This window comes from Giraffa tippelskirchi, chromosome 13 (assembly GCF_054371585.1).
Source record: "Giraffa tippelskirchi isolate mGirTip1 chromosome 13, T2T-mGirTip1v1.2.pri, whole genome shotgun sequence".
Taxonomy (NCBI): domain Eukaryota; kingdom Metazoa; phylum Chordata; class Mammalia; order Artiodactyla; family Giraffidae; genus Giraffa; species Giraffa tippelskirchi.
This window is the reverse complement of record NC_137287.1, coordinates 116,263,407-116,283,957: the sequence shown is the minus strand read 5'-3', so window position 1 is coordinate 116,283,957 and position 20,551 is coordinate 116,263,407. Positions and strand designations below refer to the sequence as shown.

The window sequence follows — 20,551 nt, the reverse complement described above, 5'->3', positions numbered from 1 at the left end:
TTTGACAAAGAGTGAAATGCCCAGGTGTTTTCAGTGGTGAGAATAAAGGGAAGGTCATGTACTTTGAAGTCAGACTGACTTGGGTACCAAACAAGCTGTGCGGCAAGTTTCTTTGCATCTCTAAACCTCAGTCTTCCTCATCTGTAAAATGGGCACCCTAGTGCTTCATAGAAAGTTGGCCATTTTAAATGAGATCATGTGCATAACAGCCCCCAACATAAGCCTTGGCACATAGTAGACCCATAATAAATATGAATTCTATTTCTTTTAGCAGATACATGTTGGTTTTGATTATGAGCCGCCATGTGAGAAACCCTTCTGATATGGTGTCAGGAATCATATTTCAACAATGATTGTTGTGAGAAGGAACATGCTTAACTTCTGAGTGTTTAAGAAGATTCAAACATAGCATGAGTCAAGTTCATAGAGACCAGTTAACCATGATTTGTTTTTGTTTATTCGATGATGCAATACGTAAGATATTGACCGTGTATTATGTACTAGACATGTTCTAGGTGGGCTTCCCAGGTGGCGCTAGTGATAAAGAACTCATCTGCCAATGTAGGAGACATAAGAGATGTGGGTTCGATCCCTGGGTTGGGAAGATTCCCTGGAGAAAGGCACAGCAACCCACTCCAATATTCTTGCCTGGAGAATCCCGTGGACAGAAGAGGCTGGCCAGCTACAGACCATAGGGTCGACTGAGCGACTTAGCATCCACACACATGCTCTAGGTCCTGGGGAGACAGCCAGGAACGAGATTGTCAGTATCCCTGCTATCATGGAGTCTACAACCAAACTGAAAGTCATAAAACAAAACAGCAATATGACATCAAGTGCTATAAAAGAGATTGGAGCAGGATAAGGAAATATAGTGGGGTTGGAGGAGCTGGATTACAGATGATAGTGTGGTCAAGGAAGATTTGCCTGAGGAGGTATTAGAGTATGACCTCAATAAAGTAAAAAAGTAAGCCATGTGATGATGGGGGAAGAGCATTCCAGGAGAGGGAACAGCAAGTGCAAAGGCAGAGAGGTAGGAAAAAACTATGATCAAGGAATGGGAAATTTAGACCTGTGAGACTCAAGTAGAGTGAGCTAGGAGGAGAGTGGAAAGAAATCAAATGCCAGATCATCTGAGGTCTTGAAGATGATGGTGAAGATTTTGTCTAAACACCCCCAGCACTCTAGAGGTGGACCACAGTATGGCATAGGTGGATGCTGATGGGAATAACCAAAGCGTTGGTCTGCAAGGGAGAGGAGAGAACTACAGAAGTAACATTTCTGAGTCGGTGAGAGGAGATGAAACACACCCGCACCTCCAGGGTCGCCCTTACGGAGGATCCGAGAAGGATGCAGAGCATGCAGGCTCTGATGCAGGTGGGTGGATGGATTTTCAGGGAGAGATGAGGTTGTTTTCTTGTTGTTGTTTCTTTTCCTTTCTTTTTCTCTTGTGTCAGAGAGATAAGGTCATCAGTTAAGAATAAGGAACTGTCTCCTCTGGAGGGCTGATGTGAGGGTCTGTGTCTTTCTCTGGCCCCAGTCCATTGTTGGGCACAGGTGTGACATATGGTGATTTAGGTTGAAGGCAAACACAAGGGCATGATTATAGTGAAGACCAGGGGTAAGGCTGTGAGCTGGGTAAGGAGGAAAGTGAGGCCCCAAAGGGGATGACAGACTACACAAATGTGGGCAAAGGATTAGAGAACTGGGAGAAGTATTTCCAGATGCTCCAGTTTCAGATGTGACTTTAGAGGAACTAAAAGAATACAGTGAATACTTACTGAGGGCTTACTATAATTTTGAAGACTACATACAACTTAATGAGCACTTATTATGTGCCTGCTGTTGCTGGCACTCAGTCGTGTCTGACTCTTTGCAACCCCATGGACTCTATGTAGCCCGCCACGTTCCTCTGCCCACTGGATTCTCCAGGCAAGAATACTGGAGTGGGTTACCATTTCCTTCTTCATATTATGTGCCTGGCACCCTGCTAAGTGTTGGACATTTACTGTATTTCATTGAATTCTCATGACAATCCACCGAGATCAATACTGTTATTATCCCCATTGTACAGATGAGGAGACTGAGCCTCAGAAAGATCTAGTAACGTACCCAAGAACAGACAGCTTGGCCTCTATGGTTAGGCCATTCAAGATGGCTGCTCTCTTGCTCTCTGTACATCCCCCGCTCAACCTGGCCCGCTTCACTCATATGAATATTCAATTCTCTTAATTATAGGGCTTAATTAGACCCTAGTAACTAATGCTCCCACCTAGCACCAATTCCCCCTATAAACGGTTGCCTCCTCCTCCACCTAAGTAGTGAAGACTGCTACCATGCCCACCATCTGCCACACACAATAAGGTGTCGCTCCAGGACCGTTTGTGTAAAAGTTGTTGTTGTTTAGTTGCTAAGTCATGTCTGACTCTTTTGAGACCTCATGGACCATAGCCTGCCAGGCTCCTCTTGTCCCAGGCAAGAATACTGGAGTGGGTTGCCGTTTCCTTCTCCAGGAGATCTTTCAGGCCCAGGGATCAAACCCAAGTCTCCTGCTTGGCAGGTGGATTCTTTACCACTGAGCCACCAGGGAAGCCCTTGTGTAAGAGACAATAAACCATTGATGTCTCTGTCTCTGGGCTCTTTCTTTGGTCTTACAGGTCTGTGAGGTGCAGGCCAGCAGTTACAAAGGGCTCTTGTATAATTACAAGGCCCAGGGATCATAACTATCCTGCCGTATTTGCTGCCAGACATTGTGTTGGGTTCGTATAATGATGACATTCAGCTCCAGGTACTTCTCCTAGTTGACTTCAGCCTGAAAACAGGGCACCTGGTCTGAAATGCCGGGGTCTCAGCTGGGAGTGGAGGGGGAGGGATCTGGAGAATTCTTGCCTTGTGTAGTAGCCGTGGTGGAGCAGTCAATCAGGGTGCCTGCCTTCCTCAGCTCAGGGATGTTTCCTTAGCTGGGCATGTAACCTGAGCCCAGCCAGCTAGACTCTTGCTCCAGGGACCTTGACTCTGATCAAAGAAAGATCTGATCAAGAAAGGGGAGATGAGGGTGGAATGAATTCATTTTGGCTACCTAAATACCCAAAGCATCTCCAAGCTCTGTCTTTTTCTAAGCCTAGTCCTCCGGCTTCCTGTCACCTCTGTGAATTGCCGCTAGCCTGCCAAGAAACTCCTTTTCTGCTAAAGTTAGCCAGAGTTGGTTCCTGAGACTTGCAATTAAAGAACCTGTGCTCGGGGGTGGGAGGGTGAGGAGACGAAGTATTGTAAAGCTAAAGGGAATGACTCATTCCTTGGCTAAAAGTATACTGAACAGGGCTAAGACTAGGTTGAGGCAAGTGAGATACCCGGGGCACAAAATTTAAGGAAGCTTTCACTCTCAGGGTTGTGTGAGTACAGGGCTGTTTCTAGCAAACAGATACGTACCCTCCCACCTCAAAAACGTCAATGGCTTAAAGAACGAAGATTAATTCTCTTTCACATAAGAACATAAGGTGACCTAGAATTATTCCAGGTCTGCACGTAACTTTGTCTCCATGTGATCTATTCAAGGACCCCAGAACTTTCTATGTGGTGGTCCTTTCATCCCCCAGCATGTTATAATCATCACAAGGTCAAGACTGGACCCAGCTAGACAGAGAAGAAAGAGCAGGGAGGAGCCAGGCCCATTGACTACAGGCCTTCCCTGAAGTTTCATACATCACTTCCACCGGTAAAAACTTAGTTCCCCAGTCTTTTTTTGTTTTGTTTTTTAAAATTTATTTGGCCGCACCCGGTCATAGTTGAGTGGCATGTGGGATCTAGTTCCCTGACCAGAGATTAACCCTGGGCCCCCTGCATTGGAAGCAGGGAGTCTTAACCACTGGGCCACCTGGGAAGTCCCTACTCAGTCATTCTTAACTGTAAGTGAGGCTGGGAAGGGAGGCTTAGCTAGGTAGCCCTGTTACTGTGAAAGGCTAAGAGAAGGGGTTTTGGCAGACAACCAGCTAGCTGCTGCTGCTGCTGCTGCTAAGTCGCTTCAGTCGTGTCCGACTCTGTGCGACCCCATAGACGGCAGCCCACCAGGCTCCCCTGTCCCTGGGATTCTCCAGGCAAGAATACTGGAGTGGGTTGCCATTTCCTTCTCCAATGCATGAAAGGGAAAAGTGAAAGTGAAGTCGCTCAGTCGTGTCCGACTCTTAGCGACCCCATGGACTGTAGCCTACCAGGCTCCTCCATCCATGGGATTTTCCAGGCAAGAGTACTGGAGTGGGGTGCCATTGCCTTCTCCGCAACCAGCTAGCAGACTCCACCAAAGTCATTGCCCACATGGAGTCTATTTCTCAGCAGAGTCTATTCTCAGTAACAAAGGCTACTAGGGAAACAGACTTACAGACTTAGGGAACAAACTTACGGTTACCAGGGGGGGAGAGTGAGAGGGGGTGGTTAGGGAGTTTGGGATGGACATGTCCACACTGATATATTTAAATTTCATAACCAACAAGGACCTAAGGTATAGCACAGGGAACTCTGCTCAATGTTATGTAACAATCTAAATGGGAAAATAATTTGAAAAAGAATAGACATCGATACTCATTTGTATAACTGATCACTTTGATGTACACCTGAAACTAACATGACATTTTTAATTATCTATATTCCAATATAAAATTAAAAGTTTTTAAAAAGTGATAAAAATAAAAAACTGCTTGGTGTGAGCCCCTTCGGGGCTCAAGGAGGGAGAGGTGTTTCTGGGCTACAGTAAATGAATAAGGCAGGAAGAGGTGGGAGAATGTTCCTGAAGAAGGGAACTGCAGGAGTTATTACCGCTGGAGGCTGGGGAGGGAAAGTGAACTTGGCCTGTCAGCTTGCAATGGGGCAGGAAAAAGGTCTGCTAGACCAAAGAGATCCAACCAGTCAGTCCTAAAGGAAATCAGCCCTGAATAGTCATTGGAAGGACTGATGCTGAAGCTCCAATGCTTTGGCCACCTGATGCGAAGAACTGACTCACTGGGAAAAACCCTGATGCTGGGAAAGATTGAAGGCGGGAGGAGAAGGGGACCACGGAGGATAAGACGGCTGGATGGCATCACCGACTCAATGGACATGAGTTTGAGCAAACTCTGGGAGTTGGTGATGGACAGGGAAGCTGGTGTGCTGCAGTCAATGGGGTCGCAAAGAGTCAGACACGACTGAGTGACTGAACTGAACTGAGACCAAGGTGAAATTCTCATGTATTCCTCCAACCAGTTCTGTAGACAGAAGATGAAATTGGGAATGAGGAAGGCTGGACTTGAGTTCTAGTTCCTGAGTTGACCTCAGATATAATCCTTAACTTTGCTAAACCTTCGGTTTCTCTTATGTAAAATGAGGATGATGATAACGTCGTCAACAATAATTCATTAATAATTAAAAAGAACAACCTGAAAAATAAGTCTTCTGTGAAGATCCCACAAAACAATGGTCTACTAAAGGCTTTGGTAGGCAAGGGGTGGGCAAAGTACAGCCATAGATCAACACGTCTATTTGGTAAATAAAGTTGCATTGGAACACAGCCACCCTCACTGGTTTACATATTGTCTGTGGCTGCTTTCACAGTACAGTAGCACAGTTGAATAGTTTTGACAGAGGCTGTATAGCCAAAAGCATTTACTATCTGGATATTTATGGAAAGTTTGCTGATGACTTCTGCAAGGGGTGTAGCGACATTAGCTATTACTAAGCCACAACCTTCATGAGCATCATTGTATTCACCAGTAAAAGCAGACTAATAAAAGTCATCTTCAATTCCAAGATGTTTTGAGGATCAAATCAAACAACATATGTAAAACTGCTTTTCAGATGCTTTGCAGACTGTAAAGTGCTATATAAATGGGAGTCCTTATTTAGTCTCTTTGCTGAGTATCAGTTTTATTATTTTGCCTCTTCCTTGAGCACCTGTAAAAGGGACAACAAAATACCCACCCCTCAGGGGGTTGTAAGGATCTGTGAGACAAAACGGTTAAAGCATTGACTTTAGAATTAATCAGGCACAGGCCGGAGTCTTGCTCTGCCCATCACTAGCTGCATGGTCAGGGGACCCATTTAATACCCACATCGGAGTTGCTGTGCGTGTAAGAGGGAGGCGGCACGAGTGAGGCCCTGGCGCAGGGCCCGGCTCAGATCTGCAGGTGCAGTGACAAATACCACATCCCACGGGTCCTTACCAGCAGTACGGCTGAGCTGTACCCCTCTGCCTCTGCTCCGCGCCCACGGTCAGCCCTGGGTGCGGGTATAATTAGCTCCAGCTCGGTGGTGAGCAGCCGCGGCTGCTCATAGCCTCTGACACGACTGTCACCTCCCACTCAGTTCTCCAAACCACAGTTATCCCACTGCTGAGTGCGTTCCATGCCTGCTGGGCACCCGGCCGAGTGCCATCAGAGGACATCTGAGCCCTCAAAACCTCTGATTTATTACCAGGCACCCAGGCTGTGCCAAAAGAAAAGTTTCGGGGAGCAGGGGAATGTGGAGAGGAAATGCTGCCTCTTGCATTTGCGGGGTGGGGGGGACGGAATCCCATTTCTCCAAAATACATAGCCCGAGGCTGGAGAGACAGCCTGCGCCTTTAAGAGGCCTCCGCCAGCCGGGCGGGGACCTGCGGCTCCCTCTTCCCCGCCCCGGCAGTTAGGCCCGCCCTGTTTTGAGTGACAGGCAACCTGCCCAATTGAAGAAAGAGAGTTCAGCATGACGGCGAAACGGAGCAATAGGAGCCCGGGTCGGCGTGCGCGGGGCGGGGTCCCGAGAGGGCTGGGCAGGCGGGAGGCTAGCGGAGCGGCGGCTGGGGGACCTCGGCGCGGGAGCTGGGCCTCGGTCGGCGCCGTGGTGAGTGTGGGGCGCTCCTGGGGCCCAGGAGCATCGGGCAGCGGAGCGGGGCCTGGCCCGAGAGCCGGAGGGCAGAGGGGCCGGGCCGGGGAGCAGGCGGAGGGCTGCGGCCTGCTTCTGCCCAGGGGCCTGAGGGCTGGAGAGGGCGGGCCTGGGCCGCCCCTTGCTGGCTCGACGAGCCCCGAAAGGGTCAGCAGGCCCCAGATGGGCCCGGAGGGCACCGGGTCCGCAAGCCGGAAGGGCCGGCTGGTGGGGAAGAGGGCGGACCAGGCCTTGAGGAGCGACAGCTAGGCCGGGTAGGGGACGCGGGGCCGGGAAGGAGGAGGGTGGGAGGATGGAACTCGGGGACGAGAAGAGATGCTGGGGGCGGGGAGGGGGGGACCGGAGGGGGAGCGGCTGGCTGAGGACTCGATCGGAGCCCGGGAGTGTGTGGGGCTGGGTGGCACCCGTCGGAAGCCTGGGAGTCTCCCTTGACATCGCCGCCCTCTCCTGCACAAACAGACCCTGCTCTTCACCCCGCCCCGGCTACCGGGCCGGCCCTGTAGTCCTCCAAACCGTTTATTTACTTGCATCTGTGCCGCTTCCCCCTCAGTGCAGACCTTTTTCGCCTCTCACCTGGACTGATGCAGTGTTCTAACCCATCTGCCCACACAGGCGCTGGGGCCTCTGTCCAGTGGGCCTCGCACCGTGGCCCGAGGGATCTTCAAAATTCCGTCCAGATCCGTTCGCTGGCTTACTTTGTAACTGGCCGGCTTCCACCTCTTTGCAGGACCACCCTCAGATCCTCACCCAAGCTCTAGAGATGGGATGCCACCCACCTCTCCTCCCTACTCTCGGTCTACTAACCCTTCTTGCTCAATACTCGTCACACTGGCGTTTTCTTGTTCCTTCTACATACCGAGTCCTGGGCCAGATCAGGGTCTGCACCCTTAACCTTCCTTCCTACTCCCCAGGAAGTACCTTCCCCTCCTGCCTTCTTCCAGTCAAGTCCTCTTTATCGTGCAAATCTCCACTCAAGTATCAGTTCCTCTAGAGGCATCCCTGGTCCCCGACTCCCCCAGCAAGTGAATTCCCCACTTTCGTCACCCTCTGTACTTCTTCACACCACTGGAACAGCAGCAGTTTGACATATATTATGAACGTATTCATGTCTGTCTACCCACCCCCGTAATAAGGTCCACAAGGGAAAAGAAAGGGTCCGCCCTTGCTCCTTGTATTTCCTGCATCTTGCCCAGGGCCAGGCACTGTGAATATATACTAAACATATAAATGGAGGACTTGGCCTTGGCCAGAGGAACAGGGTGTGAGTCGTGTCTCTGATGCCCTCCACAAACTGTGCCAGGCTCTGTGCTCAAGCATGGCTGTCCAGTGGAAATATAATGCAATATTTGTGGTTAAAAAAATTTTAATAGCCATATTAAAAAAGCAAATGACTTCCGTGGTGATTCAGTGGCTGAGGTTCTGCACTCCCAGTGTCGGGGGGGGGGCCTGGGTTGGATCCCAGGGAATTGGTCAGGGAATTAGAGATCCTGCCTGCTGCATCTAAGTCCCAGAGCAGCCAAAAAAAAAAAAGAAAAAAGGAAAAAAGTGAAATTACTTCTTGTCATTTGAACCTAGTAGATTCTCAAATAATATTCTTTTGACATATAATCAATAGAAAAACATTGCTAGTGAGGTATTAACATTTTTGTGTGTTATTAAGCCTGTGAAAGGCTTCCCCGGTGGCTCACTGGTAAAGAATGCACCAGCTAATGCAGGAGACAGGAGTTGTATCCTTGGGTCAGCAGGATCCCCTGGGGAAGGAAATGGCAACTGCTCCGGTATTCTTCCTGGGAAATCCCATGGACAGCAGAGCCTGGTAGGCTACAGTCCATGGAGTCGCAAAATAATTGGATATAACTTAGAGACTAAACAACAACAATAAGCCTTTGAAATCTGATGTGTGTTTTATACCTAGGGCCCATCTCAGCTTGTGATAACCACAAATCAGCTGCTCAATAGCCACTCGTAGGGGTGTGCAGTGCTAGAAGCTTTATATACCTGTGGCATTTAATCGCCTTAAACTGTTTGAGGTAATTATTACATGCATTTCACTAATAAACATAATGAAGCTCCTGGAAGTCATGTTGCCTGCCAGCAATCATCCTAAAGTTTGTGAGCGGAGGAAGCAAGATGGGGCCCAGGACCCCAATCTATTCTTCTGTAGTTTGGTCCTTCTATATCCTGTGCCACCTCCAGGAGGTGCCAGGGGAGTTTGGGGGTGCCGGAAGTGGGGGCTAAACTTCTTCCCCCAAAAAATGGCACCTGTGGGTCTATACTTATTCTGCCTTGTCCATGCAGAGTCAGTGTGTCTGGGTGCAGCAGTACCACCTATGTAGGTGGCTCAGGAACAAGTAGGTTTGATGCAGTTGGAAAAACCTGCAAAACCAGTGCTTCTGGGTCCAGTCACCACAGCTCAGCACCTACACCAACTCAGCCTGGCCCTTGGGTCGAAAAATGTACCCAGCCCACAGCATCTTGTACAAGGCGCCAATTAACAGTCCGGCTGTTCAGTTCAACAGCTGCTCGCTGAGTGAGGTCCCCATCACTGTGAGACCAGCATGTGGGGTAACTGGGGAGTGTGGGTCACAGCCCTTATCTTTAGGATGCCAGCTGGGTACGCGGAAAGACAAGGCCAGATCACGGAATGATTAGATGAGCGGCCGGATACTGTGCAGTGTAATGGAGGACCAGAAACTGGTGCGCAGAGGCTGCAGCGGCTGCATAATGTGTTTCAGGTGCTGGGTTTGAATTCCTCTAGGCTGTGGCGGGGGGTCCTTCACAGGTTCCTACAGTTCCCACGTAGATGCCACCTGGCTTAAGCAGCCAGAATTTATAAACCCATTAGACACACTAGTTTTAACTGAGCCAGTAGAAAAGTTTGTTGAGCACCTGCTTTGTGCTAGGCATTGTATTGGCCACTGCTCTGGAACTCTGAAGCTCTCCAAGGTTCTTCTGCTAGGAAAGGAATATTAAGTATTATATATCACATAATCATTATACTGTATTATATAATTGTTACAACATTTATTATCTGATTATTATATTTATTGTCATTATTATATTTTCCCTCCCTGATTGCCTTAACATATGTTCTCTCATTCTGTCATTAGTATGTTAAAGCCCAGCAGGTAGGGCTTTGTCATGCCAGGGAAACACAGTTACTGTGTTTTTGCAACTTCGTCAAGTTCACACTGTTGGAATTCCACTTACTGTGGGTCAGGTACTATGCTTAAATGATTTACATGTATTATCCCGCACCTGTATTCCCAACAACTTTATAGGGTAGGGTTGGTTGGTTCGAATCCCCATTTTACAGATAAATTCTTAGAGCTGGGATCCAAGTCCAAGTCTGTCCCACCCCAGAACGCACACTCCTAACCTCAGTAAGTTACTCTGCTGTGCTAGAAGGTCAAGCCTAGAAGGGACCTCACTTACATCTAGTCCAGCCTCCTCGTGTCCATCAGGACCTAAGGCCCAGAGAGGCTCGGGCTCGTGGCAGAGCTGTCGGCCAGGCCTCCTGTGCTGCAGGGGGAGGACTGACCCAGAAGTGAGGGGCGAGGCCTTCTCTTGTTCCTGACTGGTGGTGGGGCCTTGCCAGCTTCTCTGGACCTCAGTTCCTGTATTTATAAAATGAGAGGCTTGGCCCAGCTTTCCAGCTAGAGCAATGCGGTGTTGCTGGGGTCAGGATTGAAGGAGTCGGGCCCCCAGTCCGGGAGTTCAGTCATCCCCAGGGCTTCTCAGCCCAGCACACCTGCTCCCTACACAGGCTCTGCCTCTCTGCTGCAGCACCACAGTCCCATGAAGGCCGGCAGTACTTCTGATTCATCCTTCTTTTCCACTTCAGTGTCTGTGTCATTTCCGGAAACTGAGGCAAGTGATCTGGAAGCACTGACCCCTTCTGCTGCTGCTGCTGCTAAGTCGCTTCAGTCATGTCCGACTCTGTGCGACCCCATGGACCACAGCCCACCAGGCTCCTCCGTCCATGGGACTTTACAGGCGAGAGGACTGGAGTGGGTTGCCGTTGCCTTCTCCAGTGACTCCTTCTACGTCCACCTCAATGACTCTAGGGATTTGCAGAGCTCTAGGCAACGGCTAGTCCTCTGTCATTAGAGTTTTTGTTTCTCTTTTAAAGGTAGTCAGGTCCAGGGGCATCCTCGAGGGTATTTTTGGCATGCAATTCTGTGGGCACAGCTGTGTGCCAGGCCCTGTGCCTCCAGCTTTAGGGAAAGGTGGGCAGGAGAGTAGATGTGGACTTGATGAGTCCCTGCCCTCAGCTGGCAGCCTGGAGCTGTGGTTCCCGGCCCTGGCCACCCATCACAGTCACCTGCTAGGGGTGGGGAGGTAGGTGTTGCGGCCACCTGGGGTGGGCCTGGACGAGGCACAACCAGAGCAGAGAACCACCGGTCTCGAGTCTGGCTTCTCAGACTGTCACATGCATGCCAACTAGCGGGGGATCTTGTTTGAAGGCAGCTTCTGGTTCAGCGAGTCAGGGCTGGAGTGGGTGATTCTGCGTTATCCTGGGCTCCCTGGCTACGTCGGTGGTGCTGGAGGGCAGGTCACAGTCTGAAGAGCAAGAGAAAAGGCTGCACACGCAGTTGTGAATCAGCTGGATCGTGACCGTGTGTAAAAGATGGGAACGCAAACGAGAGCACAGTTCACTTTGCCTGAAGTCAGAGCACCAGGAAGGCCACACAGAAGAGGGACTGTTGGGTCTCAAAGCTCGAGGAGAAGTTTGGCAGCCAGACCAGATGGAGGCGGTAATGGCTGAGACCGAAGTACGACTTGGAAGCATCTGGCGGTCGGGGGAACAGGGTGGTCCGCTGGGACATACGCCTTAGTATCCACGAGGAGGGTCCATGGTGGGACTGGAAGGAGCCGGGTGCCCTGCTGAGGAGTCTAAGCTCGATTCTGCAGCACGGGGCACTGCAGAAGTTTTCTAAGCCAGAGTCCTGGGTGGCTCTTAGAGCAGGTGTTATGTGAGAAGAAGCCCAGTTACCACACCCTTCCTCACCGCGCGGGTGGCTCTAAGTCAGTGGCTTTTAACTAAGCGTTTGGATGAGTTTGGTGTCCGACAAAAAACCGAGGAGAAACCTCAGCTGCCATTGACGCGATGGTCCTTCTAGGCGTTTCTAGCAGTAATTGGCAGAGCCCGCGCCTGCAAACCCAGCTTCCCTCCCTGTACCCCGAGTCTCGCCGTCACTCGTCACTCGGGGTCTGACCCAAGGGAAGCTGAGTCACTCGTCACTTGAGAAGTTGTCCGAGGGAGAAGCCTCTGCGGAGATCGTGCTGTCGATTAGAAGGAGGGTGTGACCTCTGGTCCCCTTTCTGGTGCGGTGGGTTCTGTCACAGGAAACAGAAACCATCCTCCCTCGTTGCTCTCCCACTGAAGCAAAAGCAGAAGGGAACAAAAAGCGCAGTCAGCCCTGATCCTTAAAGGAATGAGGGGGCGGGGGGAGAGCTGGGGCCTTCTGGCCTTGCTTCTTCAATCTGAATTCCTTACTAATGGCCAGGGACCGGCCTTCACTTCCTTTCTGCTGGGCACTCAGCATCCCGCTCCCAGGAGCGGTGCTCCCCCCTACGCAGGCGGGGTTAACTGATGAAGCTCCGTGGGGCCTTTTGTAACTGTGCTGATTTTATAAGCACACCTTCCAGAAGCCACTTAAAGAAGGCTCACTTGAGACACGGAAGGTCCTGTTTTCCTCTTGTTTTCCCCGGCTTCGCCTTTGAAAACCTGGGCTTTCATTCTCGCGCCTTAGAGTAGAATTGTCTTCCACACAGCGCTGTGCATCTCCTCTTTGGTGATGTTTAGAGTTTCCCCAGTCATCTTTGTGCCTGTAGTACTTGAAAGGGGGCGGGGTGGCGTGGGGTGGAGAATCATTTAATTCAAAGAGGTTGATGATTTCTTTGCCCTCTGGTCCTGGATGTGGACCCAAAGCTCCCTCATCCTGGCTGTTTGCTGTTGAACTCTGTGGGACTGCCGAGCGGGGTAGAGCAAGAGGCTATTTATAACCCTGAGAATTTTGCAATGTTATTGAATTGCTACAACCTAATTTTCACTTCGGAGAAGGCAATGGCAACCCACTACAGTACTCTCGCCTGGAAAATCCCATGGACGGAGGAGCCTAGTAGGCTGCAGTCCATGGGGTCGCTAAGAGTCTGACACGACTGAGCGACTTCACTTTCACTTTTCACTTTCCTGCACTGAAGAAGGAAATGGCAACCCACTCCAGTGTTCTTGCCTGGAGAGTCCCAGGGATGGGGGAGCCTGGTGGGCTGCCGTCTGTGGGGTCACACAGAGTCGGCCACGACTGAAGCGACTTAGCAGCAGCAGCAACAGCAATTTTCACTTCCTTTCTAAAGTGAAAATGAAAAAAGTAAGCAAAGGAGCGCTGAAAGGGTTCCCCGCAAGGAGATCCTTTATCCTCGGGCTGTTTGTTATTGTTGTTGAGTCACAAAGTCAGGTCTGACTCTTTGTGACCCACGGACTGTAGCCCTCCAGGCTCCTCTGTCCACGGGGCTGTTACCTGGAGAATATTACTCTTCTAGTCTCCTGTCGCCTAATGTTTCCAAGGGAGAACAGCAGAGGGATGTTTTCCCTCCGTCTTTTAACTGGAGTCAAATGTGCTAAATCTGATTCTCCAGTGAGACGCATCCTGATGTTAGATGTGAAAACACTGGAAATGCAGCAGAGTTGGAAGGTGCTGGGTCGTGGAGGGAACACACAGCCAGAGCACCCAGTGCCCGCCCGCTTCCGTGTGGCGCCGGCCTTGGCTTGTGGGAGTTGAGGAAGTCGGAGCTGTTGGATTTGAGCAGATAACAGATGCTCACAGTGCCGTGCTAGGTGACGAAGCTGCAGGGCTGGACCTGCCCCCAGGAGGAGAGAGTGAAGAGAGCTGTCTGAATATAAAGCTATAATGGGGTAGCCCAGGAGCCTTCACAGAGGTGTGGACAGAAAGCCGTGAGAACACGGGGTCCCGTCCTATTTCACTTTGCCAAGACTGGTGCAGAGAGGAAATGACATTTGAGCAGGGCTCTGAAGCTTGCATACGAGCTCTCCTGACAGTCCAACGAAGGAAGGAAATGTGCAAAGACACAGAGGAGGAGGAGGAACGTGCCCTGCCTTGTGGAAATAACAAGTAGTCCAGGAAGGTCCGGCTGGACCGTGAGGGCTGAGCCCCATGCAGGAGAGTGGAGGTCACCTTCTTTAGACAGTGGACTCCATTGTCTGTCACCGTGGGGAGCTCTTGTTGGTGCAGCCTCGGCATTCTTCAGCTTCAGGTCCAGCAAGCCCACACCCTCTCCTGGGGACCTGCTGTGGGTACAGTGCCCCCTGCTTTCCTGTGGCTTTCAAACAGCCAGACTGGCTGGGGTCAGATGCTGGCGGTGCTGCTTGCTAGGTGCATGAGACTGAGCACGGAACTTACTTTTTCTGTGCCTCTATTTCTTGTCCGTAAAATGGAGTAACATCACACAGGACCGCTACAGAAGAGAACCAACTGTGAAGTACCAAGGCCCAGTCTTGTTTTTTTTTGGCTGCTCTGGGTCTCCACTGTGGCTTGAGAACGTAGTTGCCCCGAGGCGTGTAGGATCTTAGTTCCCGACCAGGAATCGAACCCACATCCCTTACATTGGAAGTTGAACTCCTAACCACTGGACCACCAGGGAAGGTTCCCCTAAGAGCCGGTCTTGAGATCCAGTCTGATGTGGTTTGTTTGTTTTTTTTGGTGGAGAAGAGATGGGAAGGAGGCATGTGGAAGACCCTTTTCTCATCCCATGTGAACTTCGGTTGCCTCATCTGTCTAATGGGGATGGTATTCAGGGTTGAGGTGAGCATCAGCGGTAGTAACACCACAGACGTATGTGATGAAGTGTACAGAGGCCGTCTGCACATTACTGTTACCCACAGGATGACTGCCATGAAGCCACCATGTAACTGAACTGCTGTAAACAAACTAGACTTGTCTAAGCAGGTTTTGCTCTTCAGTATCTCGGCCAGTGTTCCTTAAGGGCCTGCTCTGTGCCTTCATCCTGTGCATGTCAGGCTGCATCTGCTCATCTCCTTCCTCTGTAAGGCTCGTGGTTTTTGCATCTCCGTATCTTTGGCCTGCCTTGCTCCCCACTCTAAAGCAGACTGGCCTTCTGCTCCAGAGCCCGTCAACACCCATTTCCCTTAGCCTGTGTCTTAAGCTCAAGAGAGCGGATTGGATTAGTCTGCTGAGGGTGGGTGCTCATCTTGGTCCCATAGGCCGTGGTGTGGGTGGAGAGAGTGCCAACACACACGGGCCTCCTGGGCATTTGGGGAAAGGGCAGAATCGCAGAGAACAGGGGCTTCTTACAGTGTCTCTGGAATAGTCCTGGTGGCTGCAAACCCCTGTGCTTTCACATCGATGTGAATTTTTGGAACAATCACTCAGGGCTGACTTTAATAAAGAGATAATCAACACAGGAAATGCCATATGGGGTCAAAGTGAAGTGTGACTGTAAAATACAGTAATGAGCGTTTGCTTTGTTTAGGAATTCCAAAGTATATGATTTGTTTCTTAGCACTACCACTGAAGTAAGGGTGAAGCTTCTTATGCAGAGGACTTTGAAATGGGCAGTCTTCATTTGGAATTTTAAACTCTAGTTTAGAATCTTAGACTTAAAAGACAGATTACATGTGTTTTAGTTCCACAGTCTCTGAGAAGAAAACTGAGACTTGGGTGAAAGGGACACTGCTCATCACCCAGACACTCGGTGACCGAGCTGTGACTAGGTCCCGAGTCCTAACCCAGGCGCTTTCCTCAGCAGGGACAGGCATCCCAGCCACGTGCTCTTCCTCTTGCACCTACATGGCCTACTGATTTTAAAAAGAAGAAGAAACCAGGGGCGTCCCTGGAGGTCCAGTGGTTAAGACTCCGTGCTTCCACTGAAGGTGACGTGGGTTCGATCCCTGGTCCGGGAACTAAGATCCCACATGCCGCACTCTGTGGCCAAAAAGTTAATGAAGAAGAAGAAGAAAAAGAACCTAAACTAAATAACAAATGGTCTTAGAGGCCATGTTACGCATTTCCACATATATGAAGTATTTTATTAATATAAAAGCCAGCAGGACAAATCCATGGTGATAGAAGTCAGAAAGAAGTTGCCTCTTGGAGGGCTGGTGGGTGAGGGCCTGACCAGAAAGAGGTAGGAGGGAAATTTGGGGGGTGTGAAATGTTTAGTGTCTTGTTTGGGGTGGGTGGTTACAGGAAGGGGGGTGTGTGTGTGTGTTTCTGTTTTGTGTATATATATGTATATACACATTTACATATGTATACACACACATACACATAAGCTCTGCATTTTATTATATGTAATTCGTATCTAAATTCAAATGATATGACAAGGATACCCTTAGAAAAGGATAAGGGTGTCCCGGGCATCCAGAGATTCACAGTACAGTGCCTGCTTTGCTCTGTCACTGGAGCAGAGGATCTCCACCAGGACTTGGGCCTGTTTCTTTTCAGAGATTTGTTGTGTGTCTAGGCACACAGAAATCACACATGAGAAGTTCTGCCTGGAGTTGCAGAAGCTGTGAAAGCTCTCAGGGCCATGAGGCCAGCCCACTTCACCTTTAGGCCTGATTTAGTTGCAGCGAGCAGAGATTCAGGCCAGCTCAATGTGGGGTGGGGGCGCAGGGGGCGCGCTGGCCAAAGTCAGCTCCACGTCTGTCCCCTTCACTGCTTTTATGCTGGGTGAACTCGGGTAGCTTAACCCACTGAGCTTCAGTTTTGTCACCTTCAAATGGAGATGTCTTCAAATAATCCTGTTCTGCCTACTTCATAAGGCTGCTGGCAGAACTCAACGAAGTAAGTGATAGCACGTCGAAAACAATCTCTTCTGCACTGCCGTGTTCTGACAGTGCTGGTAATATAAATATACCATATGTGTGTGTGTGTTTTTTTTTTTTTTGGCCGTGCTAGGTCTTTGTTCGCCGGCTTTCTCTAGTCGTGGCGAGCAGAGGCTGCTCCTGTCGTGGAGCCCGAGCTCCTTTTGTGGTGGAGCATGGGTTCTGGGGTTCTGGGGTGCGTGGGCTTCAGTACTTGCAGCTCTCGGGCTTGGTTGCCCGTGGCATGTGGGATATGCCCGGGCCAGGGATCAAACATGTGTCCCCTGCATCCGCAGGCGGATTCTTAACCCCTGGGCTACCAGGGAAGCCCAAGTGCTGGTATTTTTGACAGTCGGCTTCTGAAGCAACCCACCTGGGTCAGGAAAGGGTCAGGAAAGCTTCCCTCTGTCTGAGAAGCGTGTGGGTTGGTAGGGTAAGGGACTTGTACATCCCAAGTCGCTTCAGTTGTGTCTGACTCTTTGCGACTCCAATGAACTGTGCTCCTTTGTGCATGGGATTCTCCAGGCAGGAGTGCTGGAGTAGGTTGCCATGCCCTCCTCCAGGGCATCTTCCCAAACCAGGGATCGAACTCACGTCTCGAAGTCTCCTGCATTGGTAGGTGGGTTCTTTACCAGTAGCGTCACCTGGGAAGTCCAAGGGACTTGCACCCCGTCACCAAAGAGGTTTGTACTTACAAGTACTGTGAGAACTGACATCTGTGCTTGGGCTGAAAAAATGATGGCATCCATGAATACCAGCTTAGCATCAGCTATGCTGCATGTTCCAGGAGAGGCAGGCAGTCTCCATTCAGAAGCAGAAATTGCGAGCGAGTGGTTAAACCTGGAGGATACAGGAAAAAGGTCTTTTTCATGAAGAGTGAGGCCTCTCCTGAAGCTGCAGGCATGGAGTGTAAACACACATTGAAATCATCCATCAGTGGGGCGACTTCCCTCATCGGACCTTGGAGAGAGAACGCTTTAGCTGCTGCCTGGAAGGCACTAAGCTCTCAGTTGCCTAGGAGACTGGTCACATGGGCCCATCTTCCAGACTTGTTCAAAATGATTTATTTTCCTTTATGTTGTAGGGCAGTGGGGGAGTGGGGTCAGAGGTACTTCTGAAGCCTTGTCCTCCAATAGTGGGGCCTTTGTGGGGGTGTCCTCACCTCCCTCCACCTCTCTTTCGGCAGCCCTTGCCCTGGGCAATTGGGATGAAAATGCATTTCCTGTCCCGCTTCTCTTCCCCATTTTCTGAACCCTGTGTCATCCCACACGGGGGAGGCTTGAGGGGGAGGAGTGGCAGCAATAAGCGGGAGGAAGCCCTGCTGACTCTGGGATCTTCCCGGCTGACCGCAGAGCTGGCGGGGCTCCTTTAACCACTCAGCCAGGAACAGCCTGTGTCTGTTCTTACTGGTCTTCGGGCATATGTTTCTCCCTCTCAGGGTCCCAGGACAGGCTTTGCAGTCAATATGTTCATTTACGACAGGGCCCTCCTGGCCCTCCAGCTGAAGCGTCACATTGCAGATCTTGCTGCTGGCTTGTCTGCAGTGGATAGATAGGTTTGTCCCTTTTCTACTAGCCGATCTAATCTAAAGAGACAAAAGGCCCAAGGAAAGGTTGTTGTGTGATCTCGAAAAGCTCAAAGCAAGTAGTCCTATATGTTTCTTTGGACACTACCTTCCGATTTTTCAAAATATGTAACAGAAGTGAAAAATGAAGGCAAACTGACTTTTCCGCTCTTTCTGATTCTTTCTCCCCAGGCAGCTGTGTCTGTGTGTCTGTCTTGGAGAGGCAGGCCCCGCTGGGAACGATGCCACCACCATCAGACATCGTCAAAGTGGCCATTGAGTGGCCAGGTGCTAATGCACAGCTCCTTGAAATTGACCAGGTAAGCTCTGGAAGTGAGGGGTCAGGGAGTGTGGGGCAGGGGGCATCTTTCGAGGTGGGGACCACTGGCATCAGGAGTAGGAGTCAGCCAAGGCCTGTCCCCCACTCTGGAAAGCTGGTCACCATGGCCTGCAAGAGGCTTCCTCTTCGAGAAAAGCTCTCAGAGAAGAAGTCCGTGCTCAGGCGCCAGGCTGAGCCTGGCTGGCAGACCCTCTCATCCGGACACTGGCACTAGCAGGATGTGGCAGCTGGTGAAGGATCTCTCCCCCCATCCCCACCTACCCCTCTCTTTCAGAAACGGCCCCTGGCGTCCATCATCAAGGAAGTTTGTGACGGGTAAGTTGAAATTGCCCTCTGTTTTTTATGGTGACAGGCTAAAGACAGAGGGGCACTGCCAGACCTTGAAAGGAATCCTGCCTGAGAATCTGCAGTTAGGCGGATCCCCAGTCTGGGCTCATGTGGATTGTCGTCCACAACGGAAGGCTTGCTGGTGGGGATGTCCCAAGACCTACTGTCAGTCTGTAGGAGTGCCCCACCTGAGGTCCTGGTGGGGTCTGAGACCTGCGCCGAATTATATGTGCCACCTTTGTGGTGCCAGTCTCTGCAGAAGGCAGAGGAGGTTACTGTTGAATATCTCAACCCAAAGCTTTGTTTTCTCCCTGCTGTACATCACACCGACCACCCAATCCCTTCAGCAGCTCTACGGAAAGTTCTTTATTTGCAGCTTCTAGACAGGCCCCCAGGTATGTATGGCCAAAGAGGCTGTACTGTTTTTCTCTTGCATAGGTGGTCATTGCCAAACCCGGAGTATTACACCCTCCGTTACGCAGATGGCCCCCAGCTCTACATCACCGAACAGGTTAGTACAGGGACTCGCTCTCAGGTGAAGCGCCCGAGGTGGTGATGCCTTTGGCCCTCAGGGAGCTCCCACTTACTGGGGTGAGAGCCGCTCTCTGGGCAGGTCAAGGCGTGTCAGCCCTTACTCTCCTCTAGTGGCTGGAAAATGTGGCTTCTGTTTCCTGAGAGGTACTCAAAAAGCATCTTAGAAATTCATGGCCAAGAAACAAGCAGGAGAAGAGGGCCTGACTAAAGAGTGTCAGTTACAACTCCTTTAAAAATGACAGAAAGTTCTTGTTGATTCAGCAACTTGCCCAATTTTAATATTTTATCTTAGCTGCTCTTTGTTTCTCTTTGCCGCCCAGACTCGCAGCGACATTAAGAATGGGACAATCTTACAGCTGGCTATCTCCCCGGTAGGTATTCTGCTTTCCTTGGGAATTCCTTTATCTGTCAAGTGTACGTGAGTCCCTGCCGTGGGCCGGACTCTGTTATAGAAAGTAAGACTTGGAGGTGAAAATTGCCTGTCTTTGCTCTCACAGCCTAGTTGGGGGTAAACAAATATAGTATAACGCCTCCCTCCAGGATCTGGAGAGAAAGTTGCTTAGGGAGCTGTGAGAACTCAGAAACGAGCCCACCTGACTCAGCCTGAGGAGTCTCAGAAAGCCCTTCCGGAGGAGAGGACCAGGGCTCCGGTGTTGGAGGGTAAGCAAGAATCAGCTGAAGAAAGAGGAAAAGGAAATGTACTCCAAGCCCAGAGATGTGCTTTGTTTAGGGGGGCGGGAGTGCTGGGTGGCCCGGGGGCCTGTGGCGATCAGTCAGAAGCCAGCGGAAGGTTCCTCGGTGGCCTTCTTGTAGGTTGGACTTTACCCAGAAGGGAATGTGGGGGACACTGAAAGATTTTAAGCGGGAAGCAATATTTTATTTAGATTCATATTTTAGAAAGATGACTTTAGTGACAGTATGGAAGATGGCGGAAGGCATCATCAAGAAGCTAATGAGCAGTGTTAATAGCTCATGAAGACAGTGGCCGTGGAGGTGAAAGGGTGGGCAGGAAAAGTGGAGGTGAGCTTGGCAAAGAAGCTGGAAGAGCAAG

General features: G+C 50.5%; 1 protein-coding gene across 14 annotated transcripts in view; it reads left to right on the top strand.

Moving 5' to 3' along the window:
• The first annotated feature begins 6,774 nt into the window (after positions 1-6,774).
• Positions 6,775-20,551, top strand: part of ELMO2 (engulfment and cell motility 2) — a 38,621-nt gene continuing 24,844 nt past the window's right edge. For 2 of the 14 annotated variants that reach the window (XM_081559214.1, XM_081559212.1), the window contains exons 1-5: positions 6,775-6,843; positions 18,496-18,619; positions 18,914-18,954; positions 19,405-19,477; positions 19,821-19,871. In XM_081559214.1, the coding sequence (XP_081415340.1) occupies positions 18,542-18,619; positions 18,914-18,954; positions 19,405-19,477; positions 19,821-19,871 (243 nt within the window). In that variant the 5' untranslated portion in view covers positions 6,775-6,843; positions 18,496-18,541. Of the gene's footprint in view, positions 7,140-10,728; positions 10,760-18,063; positions 18,380-18,491; positions 18,620-18,913; positions 18,955-19,404; positions 19,478-19,820; positions 19,872-20,040; positions 20,161-20,551 lie in introns of those variants that run through there. The other 12 variants (XM_081559213.1, XM_081559211.1, XM_081559223.1 and 9 more) reach the window with 11 other exon arrangements.